General features: G+C 41.5%; 1 protein-coding gene across 2 annotated transcripts in view; it reads left to right on the forward strand.

The window, feature by feature from the left end:
- The first annotated feature begins 3635 nt into the window (after window positions 1–3635).
- AEBP2 (AE binding protein 2) overlaps window positions 3636–20723 on the forward strand; it is a 52023-nt gene continuing 34935 nt past the window's right edge. Inside the window, exon 1 of one of the 2 annotated variants that reach the window (XM_069807848.1) lies at window positions 3636–4381. In XM_069807848.1, coding sequence (XP_069663949.1) covers window positions 3753–4381 — 629 coding nt within the window. In that variant the 5' untranslated portion in view covers window positions 3636–3752. The remainder of the gene's footprint in view (window positions 4382–20723) is intronic. The other variant, XM_069807849.1, reaches the window with a different exon arrangement.

Genomic DNA, 20723 nt, shown 5'->3' on the forward strand with positions numbered 1-20723 from the left:
TGATTCTGCTGTCAATGTGAATGCCCTGCATCCTGGTGTTACTGAGGTAAGACAATAAAATCTTAATTTCTTCTCCCTGCTCTGCTGTGTCTGCAGTGTTGTTTGTTCTCACAGTAGTGGAGAATGGTTCTGCTTGGACTCTTTGCCTGTGAACAAGCTTCTAGTTTATCTACTGACTTTTTTTTTATTTTGTACTTTGTTGAGAATGTTTTCAAAGTACCACAGATTAGTATGCCTCAACATAAATATCTCAGTTTTAAAGCATCGTCCCTGTTGTAAAATGATCATACCAAGCTAAACTGAGCATATGAGAAGTCCTTTGTGTGAAGGACAGAGTAACATCCTCCCTCAAAGCCTAAGTGGATGTTTAAGTTCTTTTTTCCAAAGGATTTCCTAACAGCGTGTCTCCTGCTTTGAGCTTTTATCAGACCATTCAAATGCAAGTGATTCAGATGCCTTTCCAAGTTCTAGACTCACCTGTTCCCAGAATAATCTCCTCTTTCAAGAGTTTTGAAAAGTCAAAAATCTTGGAGAAAAAGGAGAATTACCTTTGGTAAACTGCCTATTTTTGCACAGAGAAAGCTCAGTAACAAGAGATTCAAGTAATCATTGCTGCTTGCCCTTGATTAGGACTTCACTATAGCACTCAAGGACCAAGCCTGGACACAGAATTTTGTGGTTTTGAAAAACTGAGAGCAGAACACCAAGAGATTATCACCGAGTATTTCTTTGATGACTGCCTGCTGCAATAGTGACCCCTTTGGTATTGATCTCTTGCTTAAATGCTAAGTGATTTCCATTAGGCAGGTTCACACCGTCCTTCCTATTCATTTGTGTCCTGAGGTTTCCTTCCCTGACCCTCTTCGAATACACAAATTACCTAATGAGCTGGCGTCTCTACCGCTCTACTTAGGAAAGTGGGAGGTCTGAATCACCCTGCTTGCTTTCGGTACACAAGCACAAGGAGCCTTGCGTGCACACGCGACCTCAAGAAACCCCGAGAGACTTGGGGGGAAAAAAAGGAGGTTTATGGGCTTGAGAACACACAGTGGAGTGGATTTGGACAATTCACATTAGGGTACATAGAGTTCTTTGAAGTAACTTTCCCCCCTTCTTTCTCATATACTTAGGTTGTGAAAGGTGTCTTTTAGTTAAGTCCTTTACATATTTTTGGTTTCTCATGACTTGATACCTCTCTGATTCTGTCCCTTACTACAGCAGAGAACTCCAGAAGGGAATCAATGGGTAGAAGAGAAACAGGAATTACTTCAGCTGCTGCCATCTTCTGAGTGAATCAAAGGGTGTCGTTTGTTTTTGAAACCTCACGATTTTTGTTTGATAAGACTAGAGGCAGCAACACCCACGTGGGAGTGCCACACCTTCCTAAGTGAAGTACAGGGCACGTTGTTACCGGGACCAAGGAGGAAAGGCAGAAGAAGATGTAGAAGCTCAGGGTTTGGTGACTATTTTGGTGGAGTTAGTAGACCAGCGTTACATATATTACACATATGAAACAGCATTACAGCTGTCCTTGTCTTTTTTTTTTTTAAAGCATTCTTACCATTTCCACTTTCTAGCTGATGCTGGTTTCTAGAAGTCTCGGAAACTATCATCACTCTTTTGCTGCTGTTGGTTTCCGAAGTTTGCTTATGCTCCTCTGCAGGTTAAAGATGTCATTGGTTTCTTTCCAAAGATTAATCCAATGTCATGTCCCTTTGCTCCAATAGTATGTTGCTGTTTCAGCACTGTGGCATTCAGTCTATGTTGACACTGCTGCACCACGGGTTGCTAGCGTTGCTGCTAACAACTGCATTTGTTGATGGGCTGGGAGACATCTCCAGCTATGCTAATACAAGCCTTAGAAGCACTGTTTCCAGATTTTAATCCTACGTGGTTAATTTCTCCTGGAATCTAGGATCTCTGTGGATATGCCAGATATGCCTGCTGTAACTTGAACTGGTGATGTTCTTCCTGTTGTGCAGAAGGCACAATGTTTTTCTGGAGTAAGTTGCGGTTCTGTGTTTTGTAGTTTGTTTTTAAACTAAACTACCATTGCCTCACGATTTTTTTTTAAATGTGGCACGCTCTGTAAGAGTTGGGTAAAGATTGACAGATGCATATATGACATTCAAAATTCATGTGGAATAGCATTTTATGCTTTCAGTTACCCTCTTCATGCCTCCAATAATTTGTCAAGCTACCTGATTTCATCTGTGTTCAGATTCCACCCACCTTCCTGTTCTACTGCAAATCCCTATCCTATAAACTTTTGCTAATCACTTCCACGTGCCAATTTATCAAATGCTTTCTTGATGTCCATATAGACAAGAGTCTGGTCAAAAAGCCTGTCACATTAGTCTGGCATGATCTACCTTTAGTAAACTTTATCCAACTTTAATATTAAAATTACTTTAATTTTCAGAATTTGTTCTGAAGTCTTGTACGTGATTGACAGTCATCCTGTTCAGCTGTCTTTCACCTTTCCCCTTCTACACATACACAGCTGGTTTTTTTCAGATGACACAATTCCCAACTCAACAAATTTACTAACCCCATGCCTCCGGAACCAAATTTAGGTTCATGAGAAAAAAAAATTAACCAATTTCCGCAGTTTTAGTACATTGAACTCTTTGGGTTTACTTTCATTTGAATGCAGTAGTCTGTATTTTGCACTCCCTTTTAGTCATACTGCTTTTGCCCGGTAGCCAACATGCCTCTTTACCGCAAACAGAGGTTTAGGGCCACATCTAGTTTATTCTCTTTTCTCTCTCTCCTCACTGCATAGCACGACTGCTTTTTCATTCCTTTTTGTCAGTATCGCTGAAAACCGTTTTCTGTCTCCTTTGTGTCTCCGCCGAGCTTGTCTTTTGACAATCCTCACTGGGTAATGTCACGTCGTGACCTGCACCCTGTAGCTCTCTTTGCTAAGGAGCCTCGTCTCTCCCTTTCTCGTAAGCTCCGTTTCCCCCCTATTTTAAGTTACTACGAGTCCAGTCAACTCCGGAGTCCCTACAGCCTGCTCCCTCCCCCCCCCCCCCATTTTTCCTCTCACGGATGCAAATGTCGCCAAGTTTTCCTCAGCCGTGACTCCCGCTCTCTTTGCCCCCTCCCTCCGGCAGACCCGGAGGCCTAAGGCTTAACCCAGGTCCTGACTGAACCGGCCGGGAGGCTGCTGAGGCCGAGAGCTGTGGGACGCTTGCGCCGCGGGGGTTTCTCCCGCGGCGGCGGGGGGGGCGGAGGCGGTTCGGCGGCGTTCCGTTCGGCGGTTCCCCGTTCCCGGCTCGTCCTGCGGGACGCCCCTCCGCACACGAGTGTTTAACCCCCCGACGCGGTGAGTAACGATGACGCGATTCAAGCGAGGCGTTAGCAGCGGGCCAGGATCCCCGCCGCCCAACCGCCGCGCCGCGCGCCGCCCCGCCCCGCCCGACCGTTAACGCCCCTCCCGCGCGCCGCCTCCCTCCCTCGGCACCCCGCGCCGGGGGCCGCCGCTCCGCCCTTCCCACGTTTTTTGTCCCCGGGCGCGTTCCGTAGCGCGTGCGGCGGCGGCCCCAGCCCCTCCTCTCTGCGGCTCGCGCCGCCGCGCGATTGTGCGGGTGAGAAGGGCAAGGGGAGGGAGCGAGCGCGGGGGAGGGGGGGGGGGGGGAGGAGGGAGCGCGGCCGCGCGCACGCCCCCGCCGTTGCCGCCGCCGCGCGCGCCCGGCCCCGCTCGGCTCGGCTCGGCTCGGCTCCGCTCGCAGCGACTCGCAGGCGCCATGGCGGCCGCTCGCAGCGACATGGCGGAGCCGGAGGGGCTGCTTCCCGGCGAGGCGGCGGCCGCCGCGGCCGAGGAGGAGGAGGCCGGGGCTGGATCCTCGTCGTCGCCTTCGTCCTCGGCGGCGGCGGCGGAGACGGAGTCGCTGCTGCTGCTGAACGGCGAGGCGGAGAGCATGTCGGAGCCGAGCCCGGAGAGCGCCAGCCAGGCCGGGGACGGGGAGGACGAGGACGAGGAGGAGGAGGAAGAGGAGGAGGAGGAGGAGGAGGGCGGCGAGGAGGAGGAGAGCAGCCTGGTGGGGAGCAGCAGCACGAGCAGCGGCTGCTGCAGCGACGAGACCCGCTCGCTGAGCCCCGGCGGCAGCAGCGAGGCCGACGCCAAGGAGGAGCCCAAGGGCCCCCGGGGCAGCCAGGAGGACGGGCTGGGCCGCGGCGGCGGCGGAGGCGGCGGCGGCGGGAGCAGCTCCAGCAGCGTGTCCAGCGGTGGCGACGAGGGCTACGGCACCGGCGGCGGCGGCGGCGGCAGCAGCAGCGGCAGCAGCAGCTGCAGCGCCACGTCGGGGGGCCGGCGGGGCAGCCTGGAGATGTCCTCGGACGGGGAGCCCCTCAGCCGCATGGACTCGGAGGACAGGTCAGTGCGCGTCCCGTCGTCGTCGTCGTCCCCCGTCCCCCCAACCCCCCGCCGGCGGCCGCCGCCTCTGCCCGGCCCCGGCCCCTCCCCGGGGAGCGGGGGGTCCCTCGGGTCCCGGGGCGGGCGGGCGCCATGTCCGGCCGCCTCCCCGCCTCGCAGCGCCGGGGGGCTCGCCCGCCCGCCCGCCATCCCCGCCGCAGCGGCGAAGGGGCCCGTCTTCCCCGGGCGCCCACCGCCCCTCGCCTCCCCCGTCCCGGCCGCGGGGGCTGTCAGGTCGGCGCCGGGGGGCAGCCACAGGTTTCTCCGGCCAACTTGTGCCGGGCGGGGCGGGGGGCGGCCTGCGGCGGCGCGGCGGGCCCTCCGCCCCCGCCGCGGCTTCTGCTCCTCCAGGCGCCCTCCGAAAGCCTGCCCGCTGCTTTTGGGAGGAGGGGGCGCGCCCCCCCGGCCCGGCCCCGGGCGGCAGGCTGCGTGGGGGGCTGCTGGAGCTGCAGCCGTCGCCGTTAGGCGCTTTACGGAGAGCCCCGGAGCGGCCGCCGCTGCGATCCGAGCGCCGGGCGCTGCCTGTTCAGGTGAAGATACTTGGTTGCCGCTTTCCTCAGGAGCCGCTGAGTTTTTTCAGATGGTGCTTTTGGTTTTCTTTAGGGTCGTATCTTGCGCTAACGCACAGGCGGGGTGTGCCAAAGCTTCGGGATGGGAAATCATCAGTGGATGTGGGTTTTCCTGCACTCGCACCAGGGTCTGTACGCTAGAAGCAGAAAGCTGAGTGGTAACCTCTGAAAGCGTAAGGGGGGGGGGAATAATCTAGTTTACTAAAATAAAAAAGGGGACCAGCTTTTCCGTATTAGGCATACCCAAGTAATAAACATGCACACTATTAAGTGAGGCTCGGTAATCTGAGGCTCAGTCATCTTTGGATGAGTTTTGTAATAGTAAATGTAAAGATTATTTCGTAGATTTTTGTATATTAAAGTTATACATCTCATTTTACCAAGACTTTAGCTTGATTCTTGTGGAAAGGCACAACCAAATTCTCACACATGGTTGAATTCAACCTTTCAGCTCTGGTTTAGCCTACGAAGTCAAGCATTTCAAAGAACATGGCTTATGTAGTAGCTTTCATGGATGTTGTGTGCAACGGTTTAATTGACAAACTGAAAATAGGATAAAAAACGGACATAAGAGCGGTCTTAAAATGCTGTAGGTCCCTATACTAATTAGTCCTTTCAAATAGTTTAAGAAACTTGTGCTGGTTTTTTTTAATGTAAGTTTAGCATTAAAACGTATCAGACTTCCCTGTTTAGAGTTACAGCTAAGCAACAATTAAAATTTTGTTTGTACTTTCTTGAGGCAGTTTCATTGTTAAGTGTGAAGAAATATGTGGTTTGGTCCAGAAATGTACTTGAATATATGTTAGATCAAATTCTGTGTAGCTATACAAATACCCTGTTTCAGAAGTGGGGCATCACTAGATCTAACCTGAAGTGTTAAAAACAAACAAACAAAACCCTTGTGAGTCAGTTTCCCAAAACCATGTAATTGGCCTAAAAGTCTTAAGATGAGATAAAAAAATTCCGTTCTTTGGTTTCCATCTGACTTTTGAGAATCATAGGAGTCACATTTTCTTTCTTCCAAACTAGTGCAAGATGGAAAGGAGGGGTGGGCGTTTGGATATGGTTTTGGTTTTTTTTCAAAAGCTGAGACTTATGTGAAATCACATAAGTATGGGAGTAGACTGCTGGAAAAACAAGAGGTACATAATGGAGTTTTAAGATAATAGTTTCTTGTTTTTCATCGAATTAAAATCTAAATCTAATCCTGATCTTATCTGAGTGCATGTCAGTTTGTGGGTTGAGGAAATAACAGAAATAATTTGTAGGGGTTTTCTGGAAGTATAGTGTCATTATGCCTTGCTTGTGCACTCCAGAGTTAGTGTGCTACTTTCTTTCTCTGTCATTGTTCTTACAGTTCTCTTACTGTAGTCACACAGTTAAATCCATGTGCGTACTCATCGTTGCTCCTTTCCAGTACCATTGGTACAGACTCAGTTGCAGGAGTGGGACTCTTTGCGTTTAGTGGTTTAAATAAGGACTGCGCCTTCCTTTTAATCTTTGGCAGTTCAAGATAAAACTTTGCAGGCTAAAAACTTGGGGTGCTGAGAGGGAATTTTGTGCTGTAATTTCAAAGCCTGGTTGTTGAGTTGGGTAGGAAAAGAGCAATGCTACCGAGAGTGCCATTTGTTACTCCTGATGATCAAAATTTCATTTTGTATGCACCCCTTGCTGCAGCATGGTAGAATGCTTTATTATTTTTGCTACGTGTAGTCTAGCAAGTCACTTGCTTGACCTAGTTAGGATCCAAATAATTGCTGCTGCTTGGATGCTGGCTACAGCATAATCTTGTGCCTTTTAGATGATCAGATAGATAAGCAGAGTGTTGCAAAATGTAGGGGATATGCCGAAGAGCTAAAGAGTATGTGAGGTGGGATGGTGAAATACTAGGGAAGAGCTGGGAACAGTTTAGACTTATAGGAGGAGGTACAGGTTTATGATAATATGTTAAAATCCTTAAAGATTTAATTATTCATTGATTTGGTCACCTCTGCATTAAAATGTAAGTTCTGTAACTATTAGAGAATCATACCATATCTATTAAGTGATATTTTATATGAAATGGTTTATTGGACAGTACTTCATGACCTTTGCTGACTACCTGTGTCTCTGAAGTCATAAGAAACTTGGTGTCTCATCTCACAGTGTGATGTAGAGTAAGATTACCTGGGTGAGAGCGGAGAGAGAAAAGGAAGGAGAGAGGTTGAACTAACATACTTGAATTTACATTCCCTGGGTTAAGCAAGAGGAAGCTGGTAGAGGGGTACGCTTGGTAAAGATTCTCCTGCTGTAGGCAGGTTTGGTAACATTCAGATCATGCCCCTAGGCTTGGAATTTTTTTTCTTGTTTCCTCTTTAGAAAATTTGAATAAATAAGAGGGTGTGGTGAGAGCGCCTGAATTCCGTGAGTGATCAAATTCCTGTTTCCCTGTGTACGGTCTTCATCATTTGCCACAATTATCTATGTGTTATCTCTTCCATTTTTGGCTTAGTGATATCAAATATAAAATAAACTACAAATAAAACAGCTGAACAGGAAAATCTTGCATATGATCAAAATATAACTACTGTTCAGCAACTTCTAACATTTTGAATGTATTTTCAGAGTATCTGCTAACAGAATAAATAATTTGGGGCATTACTGTAGGAAATTTGTAAGTGTTTATAATGACACAAGAAACAAATATAAAGTTGAATATCAGTGCCCTGAAACTTAGGGTAAATTTTAATCATTTCCATACACATAGACAGACTTTGTACTTTGTTAAAACATATTTACCTTCCCCTGCAAAAAACCCAGAAGCCAAAAAGCAAAACCCAAACTGATACCTAGGATAACCAGGTGGCATTTTCAGATCAGTGGTATTGGTAATGACAGTTGAGTGCAATAACTGTAGGACTGGTAGGTGTCTTGTTGATGTGTAATCATTCCAGGTGTTTCCTGGGAATTGTGCGAAGTTCCCGCTACCGTACTGAAGTTTGTCTATGACTTTTGAGCAAGCTCGGATTAGTTGGCTCGATAATAGTAGGCTGCATTCAAGTCTAGTTATCCTCCAGATTTACAGTTAGAACAAAGACTATCAGCATGTGAATGCTGGTAATTTTCCTGTGCCTTTCCCTAACTTCAGACATGTGCTGAAAGGATGGATGTGTTTCTCCAAAGTTCTCTGGATCTGCTAGTCTTACTACAATGCTGAGAAACATTTGATATGACTTTAAAGGAAAAAATAATGGTTCAGTTAACTATAAACACAGTAACCAAGTTTAGCATTGGGCCACAGGTAATGAAGCTAGACCTAAGTAGATGCATGGATTTGGGTATAAATCAGCTGATCTGAATGCAGGGAACATGCATCTGCAGCTCACTGATGTGTTATTGCTGAACTACAGTATTTACTTACAAACACTTAGTGTCAGATTACTGAAATAATTTAAATATTGTTTACTGGAGAGTTTATTAGGGAAGTATATTTGAACCTGAAAATAATTTCATTATCAGATTTTTGTTTGATTTAGAGAACAGTGGTAGATCTCACAGTTGTAATAACATGTTTAGCAGAAAAGTAGCAAACCTATATGAAGGGCTTTTTTGTTCACCCTTGTGAATTTGTCTTGCATCTTTGTATTCTCACCTAGAAGTGACGCCTGGTCTTCCGTTCTTACATCATCTTTACCCGTCTTTAGCAGTTTATCCTTTGCTCCCTCCTCTTACTGACTAGGCAAGAAGCACTGAAAAAATATGTTTTAGCTGGAGGTATCAGCTGTTTTGCTGACTGGTATATAAAGTGCTGATTAACTAGTTGGTGGGCCAAATGTAACAGGTTGTCGTCGGACCTATTTCCCTCACACACAGCACTAATTAATGATTTTCATGTAACTTGTAAGGCTTGCTTTTCTTTTTTTTTTTTTTTTGTAGCCTTTTCATGTTTACTGTTATTCACCAGCAGAAATGGTTATTGAGAGGGACTGATTCAAGGAATACTTATAATGCTCAAGGACACCGCTAGCTATCTTAACAATATTAGACATGTAAAATACTTCTAGAAATGCTATTATTCTGTTCCCATGTAATAGGTAAGCAGTTTTGAGAACAGATGTTTCAGGAAGTTTTTCAATAATAAACCTTTTTGTGCTTCAGATTGTCAGGTTTGTTCATTTTATCCAGTGAAATGAGGCAGGGTGAAACTAACACGTTGAAAGATAAGAGATTTAGACATGAAAAATCCAGGGCCTAGGCTGCGTTTTTTTTAGTCTTGTTTAAAATGAAGGCCTTCTCAAAATCTAATAGGTGTGCTGATTTTATAATATTAGTTATTTAAAGGTTTAAATATAGTCTTTATTTTATCTGGGTTTTGAAACTCTTTAAAGTGAAGAATTTTCAAGACTGACTAGGCACTGACATCTGAATTGTACGAGTGATATTTATGAAGGCAGAATAGTAAATTTGAAATATGATCAGGAAGGCATATGGTACTAATAGGTATGCTTCATGTATCCATGTGACCAGATTAAAAAGTGCTTCAGGCCTCTCTTTGCTGCGTAGTCTCACTTGTTCCTATCCAGGAAGTGAGGAATCATTCATTAGCACTTATGGCAAGGTGGTTAACTTGTTAAATTTTTTTTAGAGTGTGTGTAATATTGACGTGTCAGAGTGGGCTATATGGAAGATTACCTGAGTTTCCAAAATTCTGCTGAAAATTACATTTTCGGCGTTTCTGACTGCATTTATTGTTGCTGTTGTTTGCTTTCAAACTGCAAAATAAACCCCTTATTTCTGTGATGGTTATGTTCAGGCCTTTCTGGCACTGAAGAAAATAGCTTTTGATGGGAAGACAAAACAGCCCAGATATTTTGTATGGTGAGTATCTTTAGTAATAAAGCTGTTGGTTGGTATAATTGAGTGGTTAACATGAGGTCTTTTTGTGAACTAGATGAAAGAGCTTGGTTTAATGAGCTGTTATACTTATTGTAGTAAGATGTAAATATACTTCATAGAATTCGAGAAAAACATTTTCCCATTCAGTGTAAGAGATAAATGGTATTGCTTTTATGTTGGATTTATACATCCACACAGGTCTATGTGCATTTTGTTTAAGTTTTTGACATTAAGTCTGGTAACTTCTGAATATGAAGTTTGATTGGTGGGTTGTTTCAGGGAATTTCCTAGGCAGTAGTGGAAAGAACTGTCTTGGTTGTTTTTTGGGTTTTTTTGTTTGTTTGTGTGTGTGTGTTTGTTTGTTTGTTTTTCCTCCACTTTGCAGTTAAGTTAAACTGGGTGTTATGTGCAGCCTGAACATCCGTTTGGCAGAGATATGATATCATGCATTTCTGGAGTTGGTCACAGATAAACCTAACTTTTTTGGATGATGCAGTGGAAATGTTCAACCATAGCCACTCTTATTCAAATCTGCACAGCTTTCCCAGAACTATCCAGTTAGAGAATAATAGTGGGGGAACGAGCAGTATGCAGAGCTAACATGGAAGATGGCAATGTGGAAGTACACATAGAACCTGTTGCGTTGGGGTAGTTGTAGAGCAATCTATTATTGGGTAGGAAAGTGGGGACATGGCATAGAAGGGAGCAGATGGAGTATTTGAGATGGGAATAGAGGTTTCTGACAAGGGGAGATGCGAAATACATACAGAAAACTTTTGGTATGATAGGGAATGAGATATGTCTAATAGCCTGAGGAAAAAGCAAGATCTTAACCCAAAGGAAGTGAAAAAGTGGTCTCTGCCGTAAAGGAGCCAAGTAATTGCAGGGAATCCTTGAAACAGGTGGGAATGTAATCTCCAGTTAACTTGTGCAGGAGAAGGGAACAGAAGAGAGTAAGGAACTCCTTTGTTTGAACAGTGAGTTTTACCCACTCTCCCAGTGGCTATTAAAAAAATACGGTGGCATGACTTGCAGCAAAATGAAAGTTGTAGGTTTGGAAGATTCTTTGAGGTAGAGATTTCTTTGTTTTGTTATCTATCTGTATAACTGGTTCCTTTTATAACTTTATATACATTCTGCCCAGAGTTGTTTGTGTTTAGAATATGAATGTGTTCAAATAAATTTGTTTTAGAAAATGAAATATAAATATTCCATGTTATGCTTGCTATCTATCATTGGGTTTGTGATGTGCTAAGATAGTGTTTACAATTCTCAGATTGTGATTTTGCAAAACTGAAAAACAAAAAATAGTTGGGGAAAAAATTTGAAGCTTCTTACTCAAGATCCCAGTGTACTTTTTCCCCTTAATGGTGGTTTAAAAAAAAAAAAAAAGACCAGGGATTTCTTTTCCCATATCTAATTTTCTTCTCTGTACTAGAATTTAAGATCTTAAATATCTTTCGCTAAACTTCATTTGCTAATGCATACTTTCTTTAATAGAGGGTTGCTTAAGGTATATGCAAAGATATTTGATAGTGATTGAAAAGCAAAAGATTTGCTATGATCTTCAAAGTCCTGTTGTCATCCTGATGCACCATAGGAGAGTGCTGTAATTTAAATAGCTTGTGTAGTGTCAGAGGGGATAGAATGAACCTAAGTTGTTTGAGAGACCTGTAAAAGACAAAATTTTTGGCACATATAGTGGTAGTATCATTTATTAAATATACTTTACTAAATAACAATATGGCGTAAAGATTCTTCCCTTACTGTTAATCTTAATGTTGTTCCATGCAGCATCTTGTACAAATTACTAGTTCCCCTGTAAAATTGCAGTAAAGCCCTTATTTTGATCATTATAATTTATTGTGCTGTAATCATAACTTAGATTCCAAATATTAAATATCTTAAGGGTGCAAAGAAAACATTTTAGTTATATACACAGTAAACAGAGAAATGTAAACTTTTTTTTTCTCATTTGAAATAAAACTACTTTTGGCATGTCTTTAAGTAAGACTTCCTTAGGCTAACTTGCACACCAAGTTGTAGATTAGACAAGTTGTACAAGTAGTAGTTCAGTGTCCAGCAGAACAGGAATCAGACCTTAATTTATGACCTTTCTGTTATGAATTGAGTCAGTTATGGAGTTTTACTTTGCTGGTTTCTTTGCTTTTGGTGCCTGGTTAATGCTTGAAGTAGCAACTATTCACTGAGGTATGAGTAGGCAAAGCTGCTACTTTATAGAATGCTATCCTATCTATGTATTTTTATTCTCTATTAAGTTGAACCTAACATGACAGTAACTGAAACTGGAGGGGTTTTTTAAGTCTCCTCTGGGAGTTTTGCATCTGCGTTTGGTCATTTTTTTCTTCTCGTTTTCTGAGGTTTTGTTCTGGGGGTGTGGTAAGGGAAGGTATCCTGAGGATGGGAGAATGGGAGAGTAATAGTTATAGCAGGTGAAATTTCCTTGACACCGTGCCTGAAGGCTGTTGACTTCCAGTGCGGATTACTTCATATTGATTATGGTTCTCAGAATGGAAAGTATGGTTCAAAAAATCTTTAATGGCTCAATGTGTTTCTTCTGTGCTTGTCTTAAGCTGTGCTAGTAAACATACTGTTTTATCAGTAAAGATTGAAAATTATGAACCACTTGTTGCTGTTCCTTAACTTTCCAAGGAGATTATCAAGTTGAAGATAATGTGGTTCCCAGAAATGAAAGTCAGTTTTATTTGTATCTTTAAGGCAGAACCACTTACAGTTTCTTGATTTGTGTAATCCTTTTGCATATGTAGTCTTTGTGCTGTCATAGCACAAGGCATGCACGTTTAACCTGTTCTACTCTCTCACTGTTCTTCTGATATTTTGGCATTCCAAGTTTCTTTATTGTGTTACCTGTTCCTCTCTGTATGCTACAAACCCAGTGATAACCTGGCTTTGTGTTATGTAAATATTATGAGCCCAAATATTCTAGGGCTAACAATCTAAATAATCAAAGTAAGTGATCCAGGAGAGTGGAAACAGCTCTAGAGAGGTGGTGATTCATAACATGCTTTCTCAGTCTTGTTTTGTTTCCTGTGCATGTTTGTTATTTTAAGTTCCTTCGATTTCTCTGTCTTGAAGAAATTTTCTATCTTCCCCTGGTTTTATACTGCCAATCTGAAGTGTTGGCAGTGTTGCTCCCTTTTCTAGGTATTATACCTAATCTAGATGCAGCTTTACTCCAAAATAAGTTATTGCTTCAAAATGAATTTCAAAACAAGTTTTTTAATGTTATTGCTTGTCATGCTGTATAAAATTCTCCCTTGACTTTTTTATTCTTCCACTATGTTGATTTCTTAGTCGTCACAGCTGTATAGATACTCAATAAAGAGTTTATGCAGCCTTGTTTTTAAGATTGATTTATGAATACTTCTTGAGTCCTGTTCATTTTGAAAAGTTTTTGTTAGAATAACTTGATCTGTGTAAAGCATAGGTTTGATTTCCAAAAAGATGCCGAAGTGATTCAGAAGCACAAGTGCTTCCAAGTGAGTGGGTGCCCTCAAATCATGCAGTCCTGGAAATCATGGTCTTTTTCCTTTACCTAGAAGTTGCCTTAATGTTGATTTTACTTATTTAAATGATATTAAGAACCTGGAAGTGTTTCTGGAAAATGCTAGACCACCAAACACTGCTATTTTCCTTCTCTATCCTTCTTAACTTTTTAGTATTATATCTTTTACTTGCGAGGTTCATTCTCCCTCACTTTCACAAAGTAACTTTGCTGACATATGCACTTCTTGCCTATCCTACTTTTGCTCCCTTGCCTCTGAAGAGCCATGGAGTCAGTTGTGTTGTCTGGTATCAGGGGTCTTTGTGGATAGGAGCTGCAAGAGCAGATGTGAACAGGAAAGGCACTGCCTTTAAAATACAGTGGTGGACTTTCACTTCATGTAGTTCTGGCTTATTGTTTTGATGCAGATATTCTAATTTTTTGTTGCCATGTGAATTACCTTTCTCTTTGACAGCCATTTAGTGTTCTGCAATCTGTTTTTGTTTTGGTGGTGGTTTATCTGCATACACTATTTTTTTTCTTACTCGTGGTGGTGGTGGTAGATTTTCCTGAATTCAGATACTGATCATTATCAGTCATGAAATTATTTTGGATACTTTAATTTAAAGACAAATGGTTTTCTCAGGAAAATAATAAAAAAACTCTTAGAAATATGGGTAGCTGAAGTTATTCTTTTTTCTAATTTGAAAATTCTCTCTGGGTTATTTGCTGGTTAGATAAAAAGATATTGTAAGAGCTCTAAAGCATTATGCCGTTTGTGTGCCACAATCGAACTATATCCATTAAAATAAGGCAAAAAGTTTTGCTTGTGGAACATAAATGTTTATTTAGGGAATTAAATTGATAAATCATGGAAATTTAGTAGTAGGAGTATATCTGTTACCAATGTAGATGCATCATAAAATACCAAATTCACCAAAGATGGGGAGAGGAACAAAAAAGATCAGGCAAATGTTAAACTTTTCTGCTCTGTTGCTGCCTCATAGTGGTTGCTCATGTTTTCTGAGCTCTTAATTTTTCTTAGGATCTGTTTTAATCTTACTTTTAAATTGGCATGATCATTTGGAGAGCGTAAAGCAAAGATTATTTTAAAACTGCTTGGACACCTGTGTATAGTTGCCTTGAGCACTGCATTTTATTGCCTACTGGTACCCTGATGCAGATGTTCTGATAGTAACTTCATAAAGGGGTTGGCATTAAAGTTTGCTTAATGTTCATTGAGGATCAGCAGAAGTTAAATCTTAGTACAAAAACATATGAATTTATTCTTCCTCTGCTTTCATTTAGGAGCCAGTGTAGCAATTTCTGTTACTAATCAGTTGTATCAAGTTCAGTTGCACCATTGAAATTGTTAGCTCTTAGAAATGATGTTTGTCCTACTTCAGTTTTTAACAGCATTGGTCTGCAGTTCATGTTGCTGGGTGGGAGGTAAAAAAGTAAAAGTTAATCACGTAATGCTTCTTGGAGAAGATACAGCAGGTCCCACATTTAGAAGTGATGGAGATTGTATAAAAAAGATATAATTCCTAGGACAGATGTAGGAGCTCCTGATGAATGATGGGAGCTCAGGGTTGATACTTTGATCATTTTCAAGCTTTGAGGATTTGTCTTTGTTTGACCATTGATTGCATTAGGAAGTAGTGAGTGTAAATCACTTTGAATTTGGTTGCCTCAAAAACCTGTAAAACTGCTAGGTGGTCTGTTGTTTTTATGAACTAGTCCATTGGCCAGAACTGTACACAAGAGTTTTCCACCCCTTGTCTTGGAAAGGAATAGAGTGATGGGGAAACTTGTGAAGTTTTTGTTTTCACTCTGGACTTTTGCTAGTGAAATGAAAATAATGAGGTGCTGGGGTATGTCCCTAGGCATGCAATTTTTTTTTTCCTTTCAATTTTTGTTCTGTTTTGACTTGGCATTTGTAATTGAATGATTGCGATTGAAGCTGTTTGCTTTCTTTTGGGATTAGTACCTAGTTGTGATTTAGTCTTCCATGTGGTAAAAGATTTTCTGTTGGATTCTAGGTTTTACCCCTTGAAGTTGCTGTAAGAAATGACTGTCACTCACAGTGTTTCCATTATTCTGAGTTTGTTTTATCTGAGCGTTATGGTTCCGTTTTCTTTCTTAAGCTTCCCTCATGGATTGGAACAATGTAGCTGAAGCTCCATGCAGAAATGACAGGGCATTTCGCTGACTAGTAAAAGCCAAAGAAACTAGCAGCATCGGGTTTTGGTTTTTTGGTTTTGGGGTTTTTTTTGGTTTTTTTGTGGGGTTTTTTGTTTGTTTTTTTTTTTATCCTTAAAATGTTCACCTATGTCCAGTGAGGTTTGTACTGTTTGGATTCTTGAATGTTAATTATTCTTTTCATCTAGTAGGAGACAATATTCTGTGGATTTGATGCTCTATGACTGAATTATCACTGTGTACTTTAGAAGAAACTGTTTCTGAAGATTCCTTACTTTAATTTGTGTAGTGTGCAGCTTGATGGCTGCTCAGTAGTGTTGGTTTTAGCGACCCTGCAATGTATGTTTCCTGAAATCTCTGCTCATTTTTAATTTGATGCTTTTACAAGATGAGGTTATTTATTATAGGATCTGTCACAGTCGTTTCCCTTGGTGTTAGCTGAAATCAGCTGGGTCCTTTGCTTACCTACTGAACATCTGGGGACTGGAAGCTCAGCATTCTCGGTGGAGGTACTGTAACTCTGAAATGAGCTCCTGTTGATCAGACTGAAGCAGTGCTTGTTGACCCTCAAGGGCATGGTATAAGGCCCATCTGTTAGGTCTGAATTTTGCCTGAGGGAAGGTTACTTCAGTTAAGGTCTAGAGGGAGTGCGTTTAGCAGACATTAAAAGTATAATAGCAAATTGATTGGGCTTTTGTGCATGTGTTCAGTGCCTGTCTCTACTATTACTTCAAGTGGACAGTTGCTAATGGGGGTTCCTGGAAAGTAAAAACGAAATTATGCTGCTGTTCTTTTGTTTTTGTTGATTTTCCTTCTAGACTCCTACTGCCTGTTGTTCTGAAAGATTAACAAAAAAAGGGAAAGAAAAAATTTGGGCCATTCCATTAATTAAATTCAATGGAAGGGATTACTTGCAGTAGTGACGAAATTGATCTCCTTGGAGAGCCAAGCGTGTGTCAGGAATGATGTGCAATACACCATTTTCTTTAATGCATTAAATCACAGGCTTGTTATATTTTCATTTGCATTTAACTGTACACAACAATTAGTGCCCAAACGTGCATGTGGTAAAATACATGGTTTGAAATGTGTGTATTTTAAATTGGGAATAATTTGGAAATTTTTGGTCCTTATAGAACATATTCATGTTTACATGACTGCAACAATGGCTTAATTTTGCTCAGATCCTTAAAGAAAAAGAATAATCCAGGATTAAAAATGGTTGAAGAACTTTTTTTGTTCTCTACAAAGCACAAATGACTTGCAAGTTCTTCTAAGTTTTTAGCTATTTTTTGTTTCAGTTTCAGGATTGTTTTTAAATACAGTTTGGACTGGATTTAACCAGATAGATGTGTTTGGTTCACATGCACGTACAGATTGCACAGGTAGTAACCTTTTAACGTGAAAGTGATGCTAAAAAAAAATCTTAATCATCTTGATTATGAAGATGTATTATTTCTAGCTAAAGGTAAAGTAGGCATAGGTAAAAATAAGACCTGAAGCAGTGTGTTTGAGGTAATGATTCCTCTCTTTAAGCTTGCATTAGTGTTGTTGCTTAATGAATACACTTTAAATGTCAGTATCATTTCAAAGCTGTTGATCCTTCTGGGTGGAGGGAAAAATTGTGGGAGGAGGGAAGAAGGTCTGACTCTGCTGAGAAGATCCTGTGGTTTTGGTTCTACCTTGCTGCATTTGGAAGGCACTGTTTGCCAGTGTTTGCAGACTTGGTAAAAGGAGGTGTGGGTTTAGTAATGTATTTTAGAAAGGCATTCAGTTCTTGCCTCTAGAGCTGTGATTTTTTTTTTTTCTTCAGGTTGATTCTGGTGCTCAGATCAGGATGAAAGCAGGGATAACATAAGCTTGAAGACTATGTTGTGCTTGCTGTAACAGTTTTAAATTTTAGTAATTAGTCAGTCTTTTGAATGGTGCTTCTTAAAAACAGCTATTGTGTATGCAGGCTCTCTCCAGCAGTGACTGTTTTTGATGCTCTATTGTTTAAGATGACCCCTGAGTTGAACTCCCTGAAACTCAAATGTCTAATGTTCTTCATCAGGCTATGGTCTATAGATCCATTACAATGGAGCTGGAGCCTGCTTACAGCTTGGGAGCAAACCCAAACCTGTCTGTCACTAGCAATAGGGAAATGCCACAAGCGCTTAAGTTCTACTCGTGTCATTCTGCTTTGATAGTGGCAGTCAGGATTTAAACAGATCTCCTGGCTGAGGAAAAAGGGCTTAGAAAAAGGCAGAAAAACTTGCTTTAACTTATTTAGCTAAAAATTTGTTTCAATGTCTTTGTTTTGTTACCAGTAGTTTGCCAGAATGTCTATGTTTTCCTTACTTTGTTCTGTTTTCTCCTCTGATACACATTATTACTTTCCCACTTACAAGCTTTATGGATTTCAGATGAGAAAGCAGAGGGATGTAATTTCCATTACTACCTTCCCTTTGTTAAGGAACTTTTCCCTCTCTTGGATCATCCCAAGCAGATAGAAAGTGAGATTGGATTGAAAAGCCCCATTCATAGATTGAAAGATATACAGACACTATTTTAGTAGTCCATCCCTTCTTGGGCTGAGTTGACGTGCTTCCACTCTTTGGTCAGGAAAAGACTCAAGCGGATTAGATAAGATGGTGGAGTGTGTGTGCACATCTTACCCACTTGTATGTCCTGCCCTCACACCCTTTCTGAAATCCCAAGAAACAAAAAAGTGGGTGAATTGGCAGGTCTAACAAAAACAGTGTTGCATTTAAGTCTTTGCAGACTTAGCGGTAACCGCAGTTCTGACTATAAAAATTACCATCATCTTCCTGCTTCATCTTGAAATGGCAGGTCAAGGGCAAGAGACCTCCCAAGTCAGCGGCTTCTCTGATGCTATATATACTACAAACTTTCCTTTGAAAAGCTTCCTGTTACTTTCTCAGTGTATGGAAGACTAGAGAAAACGTGCGCATGCTTGAGATGTACAGGGCACTGTGTCAGAGAGGAATGGTGTTGCTAGTCTTTTACAAATTCTCTTTGCAGCCTTTACCTCTTTCCTGGGTGACCCAGAACTCACTAAGTGAGAAAGACGGAAACTAATTCTAGGTTCTCAGTACTGTGAGGCGCCTCATCACCTGAAATATATTGGAGGCATATCTGAAATATCTGGAGGCGCAGAAGGGAAAAAAAAGAAAAATGCATTTTACGTTTTTATTTAATGGGTTATTCCTAGAGAAGGAATGTGTCAGGGCAATGAGTTTCTTGCATTTTGGTGGAGCCTATCAAGAGAACTATCAGAAAACAGCAGTCTCTTGTTGTGTGACTCTTAGCCATTTTGTTTTATAAGCAGTTTAGCTATTTCTCTAGTAGGTCCTGTTACAACTGTACTCTCCAACATCTTACACGAAGTTCTTCAAACTAGAAGAAAGGAAGGCATTCCCTCTTAAAATACTGATTTGTTATCACTTAACTGGATTTGAATTACTACTTCTTTTTTTCCATTTTTAGACTATATCTTGAATAGATTCTAGAATCACAGTCCAATGTAGCACGTCATCCTCAATTTCCAAGAAATTTTATATGCTACTACTTGGTCTAAGTGCTATGGGCAACCTTTTTTTATTCCAGTTCCTCTGATAGTAAGTTTTGATACTGTGTATGCAACTCTAATCTGTTAGCCCTTAACAAACACTTAGACTCTTAGAACCAAACCAAGCAAACATTTAAACTATTATAGCTGAATCAGCTTTCTAAGTGTTACTGGTTTCTCATGTCATTAATAACCCTACTTATCAGAATATTTTTTGCTGGCTCAGTATTAGTAGTTGACTTTTACATATTTTTCTCCAAAACCAAGAGTAATTTTCTACAGGAAGGATAAGATATTAAAAAAAAAAAGTGCCTAAGTATTTGCATTCCTTAGGCTGTAAAATTAGAGACCTGCGATTTTGTATCAGAAGGTGGTCAAGGTATATTGCATTGCATTTGCGATATGAAATAAACTGTCATCCTACAGGTTCATCAATTTGAGATTTTTTTCATCTCTGCTTAGAGAAATTAACCAGATTGCATGCTTGTGAACCGGAGGAACCACACGCACACCTTCATGAGTGTGCACTTCCCTGCCCCTCCTGCCCCCTCCCCAGTTCTTTCACAGAACTCATTCTGGGTTATGTTTTCTCATTGCTCTCCTGCTTAAGACCTGGCTGTAAAAACAGGGAACCCTTGAGAGAACTATGCTAAATATCCCTTCATAGTCTGTCCTTGTGGTCACCAGCACTGTACCTCCTCTTAGTCAGAAGTTTGCTTATGCCTGTTTGTGGGGTTTTCGAGAATGGTACTAATGCTGTCAGTGGATGTAGAAACTCGGACTGACTGTAAATAGCTTGGAAGTTTGAACTACTCCTTAAAGTGTTTATAAAGTACTGTACTTTAGTACCTTTCAACTGTGGGAAAGTTAGGGTTACTTATCCCCATGAAATTGTCTGAGGCAGCTATTGCATTAGTGCTGTATCTGCAGTGCTTTGCCATCCGTGGTTAAGCAACTTCCTGTTGGAACCACTGATCTGTGTAACTTTGCTGTATGCGACAGAAGTGGTCAGGCTATGTGCCATCTTGTATGTGTTCAAACTTCTAAGTACTGATTTTGAGAACTGTATTTGGATAACTCAAACTCAGGTGGGGGGGGTCACAATTATTTATTCAATTTTCCTATCATCCTTTTGGTAAACTTTGCTTTCATAATACAGTTTTACAGCTTTTACTTTTGGGGATAATTTTTGGCTTAGGCATCAGCTGAGGAAGGAGGGAATGTTAGTCTCCTAGTTGCATCTATTGTGAGCCTGGCGTGGTGGAAAAACTGGGATTGCTTGCAACATTTTTTGCACTTAAAGCTTCTGACAATTCCCTAGAGGGATCCTAAACTACTGTTCCCAGTAGTTAGTGGCTGTTAACACTGTTGGGACTGATAGCTTCAGCTCAGTGCTAGTTGAGCTTTTTTTGGAAGTTTCTGATGAATCTAAAATAAGCTTTTTGGGAAAGGCAGCAATCTGGAACAGCTTCAAAACCATTTCTATAGGCTTCTATTGGCCACCTTTTCTTCATTTGCTGGTTGCAGATTGCAAGCTTGTATGTCATGAAAGGAACCAAG

This window comes from Haliaeetus albicilla, chromosome 19 (assembly GCF_947461875.1).
Source record: "Haliaeetus albicilla chromosome 19, bHalAlb1.1, whole genome shotgun sequence".
Taxonomy (NCBI): Eukaryota; Metazoa; Chordata; class Aves; order Accipitriformes; family Accipitridae; genus Haliaeetus; species Haliaeetus albicilla.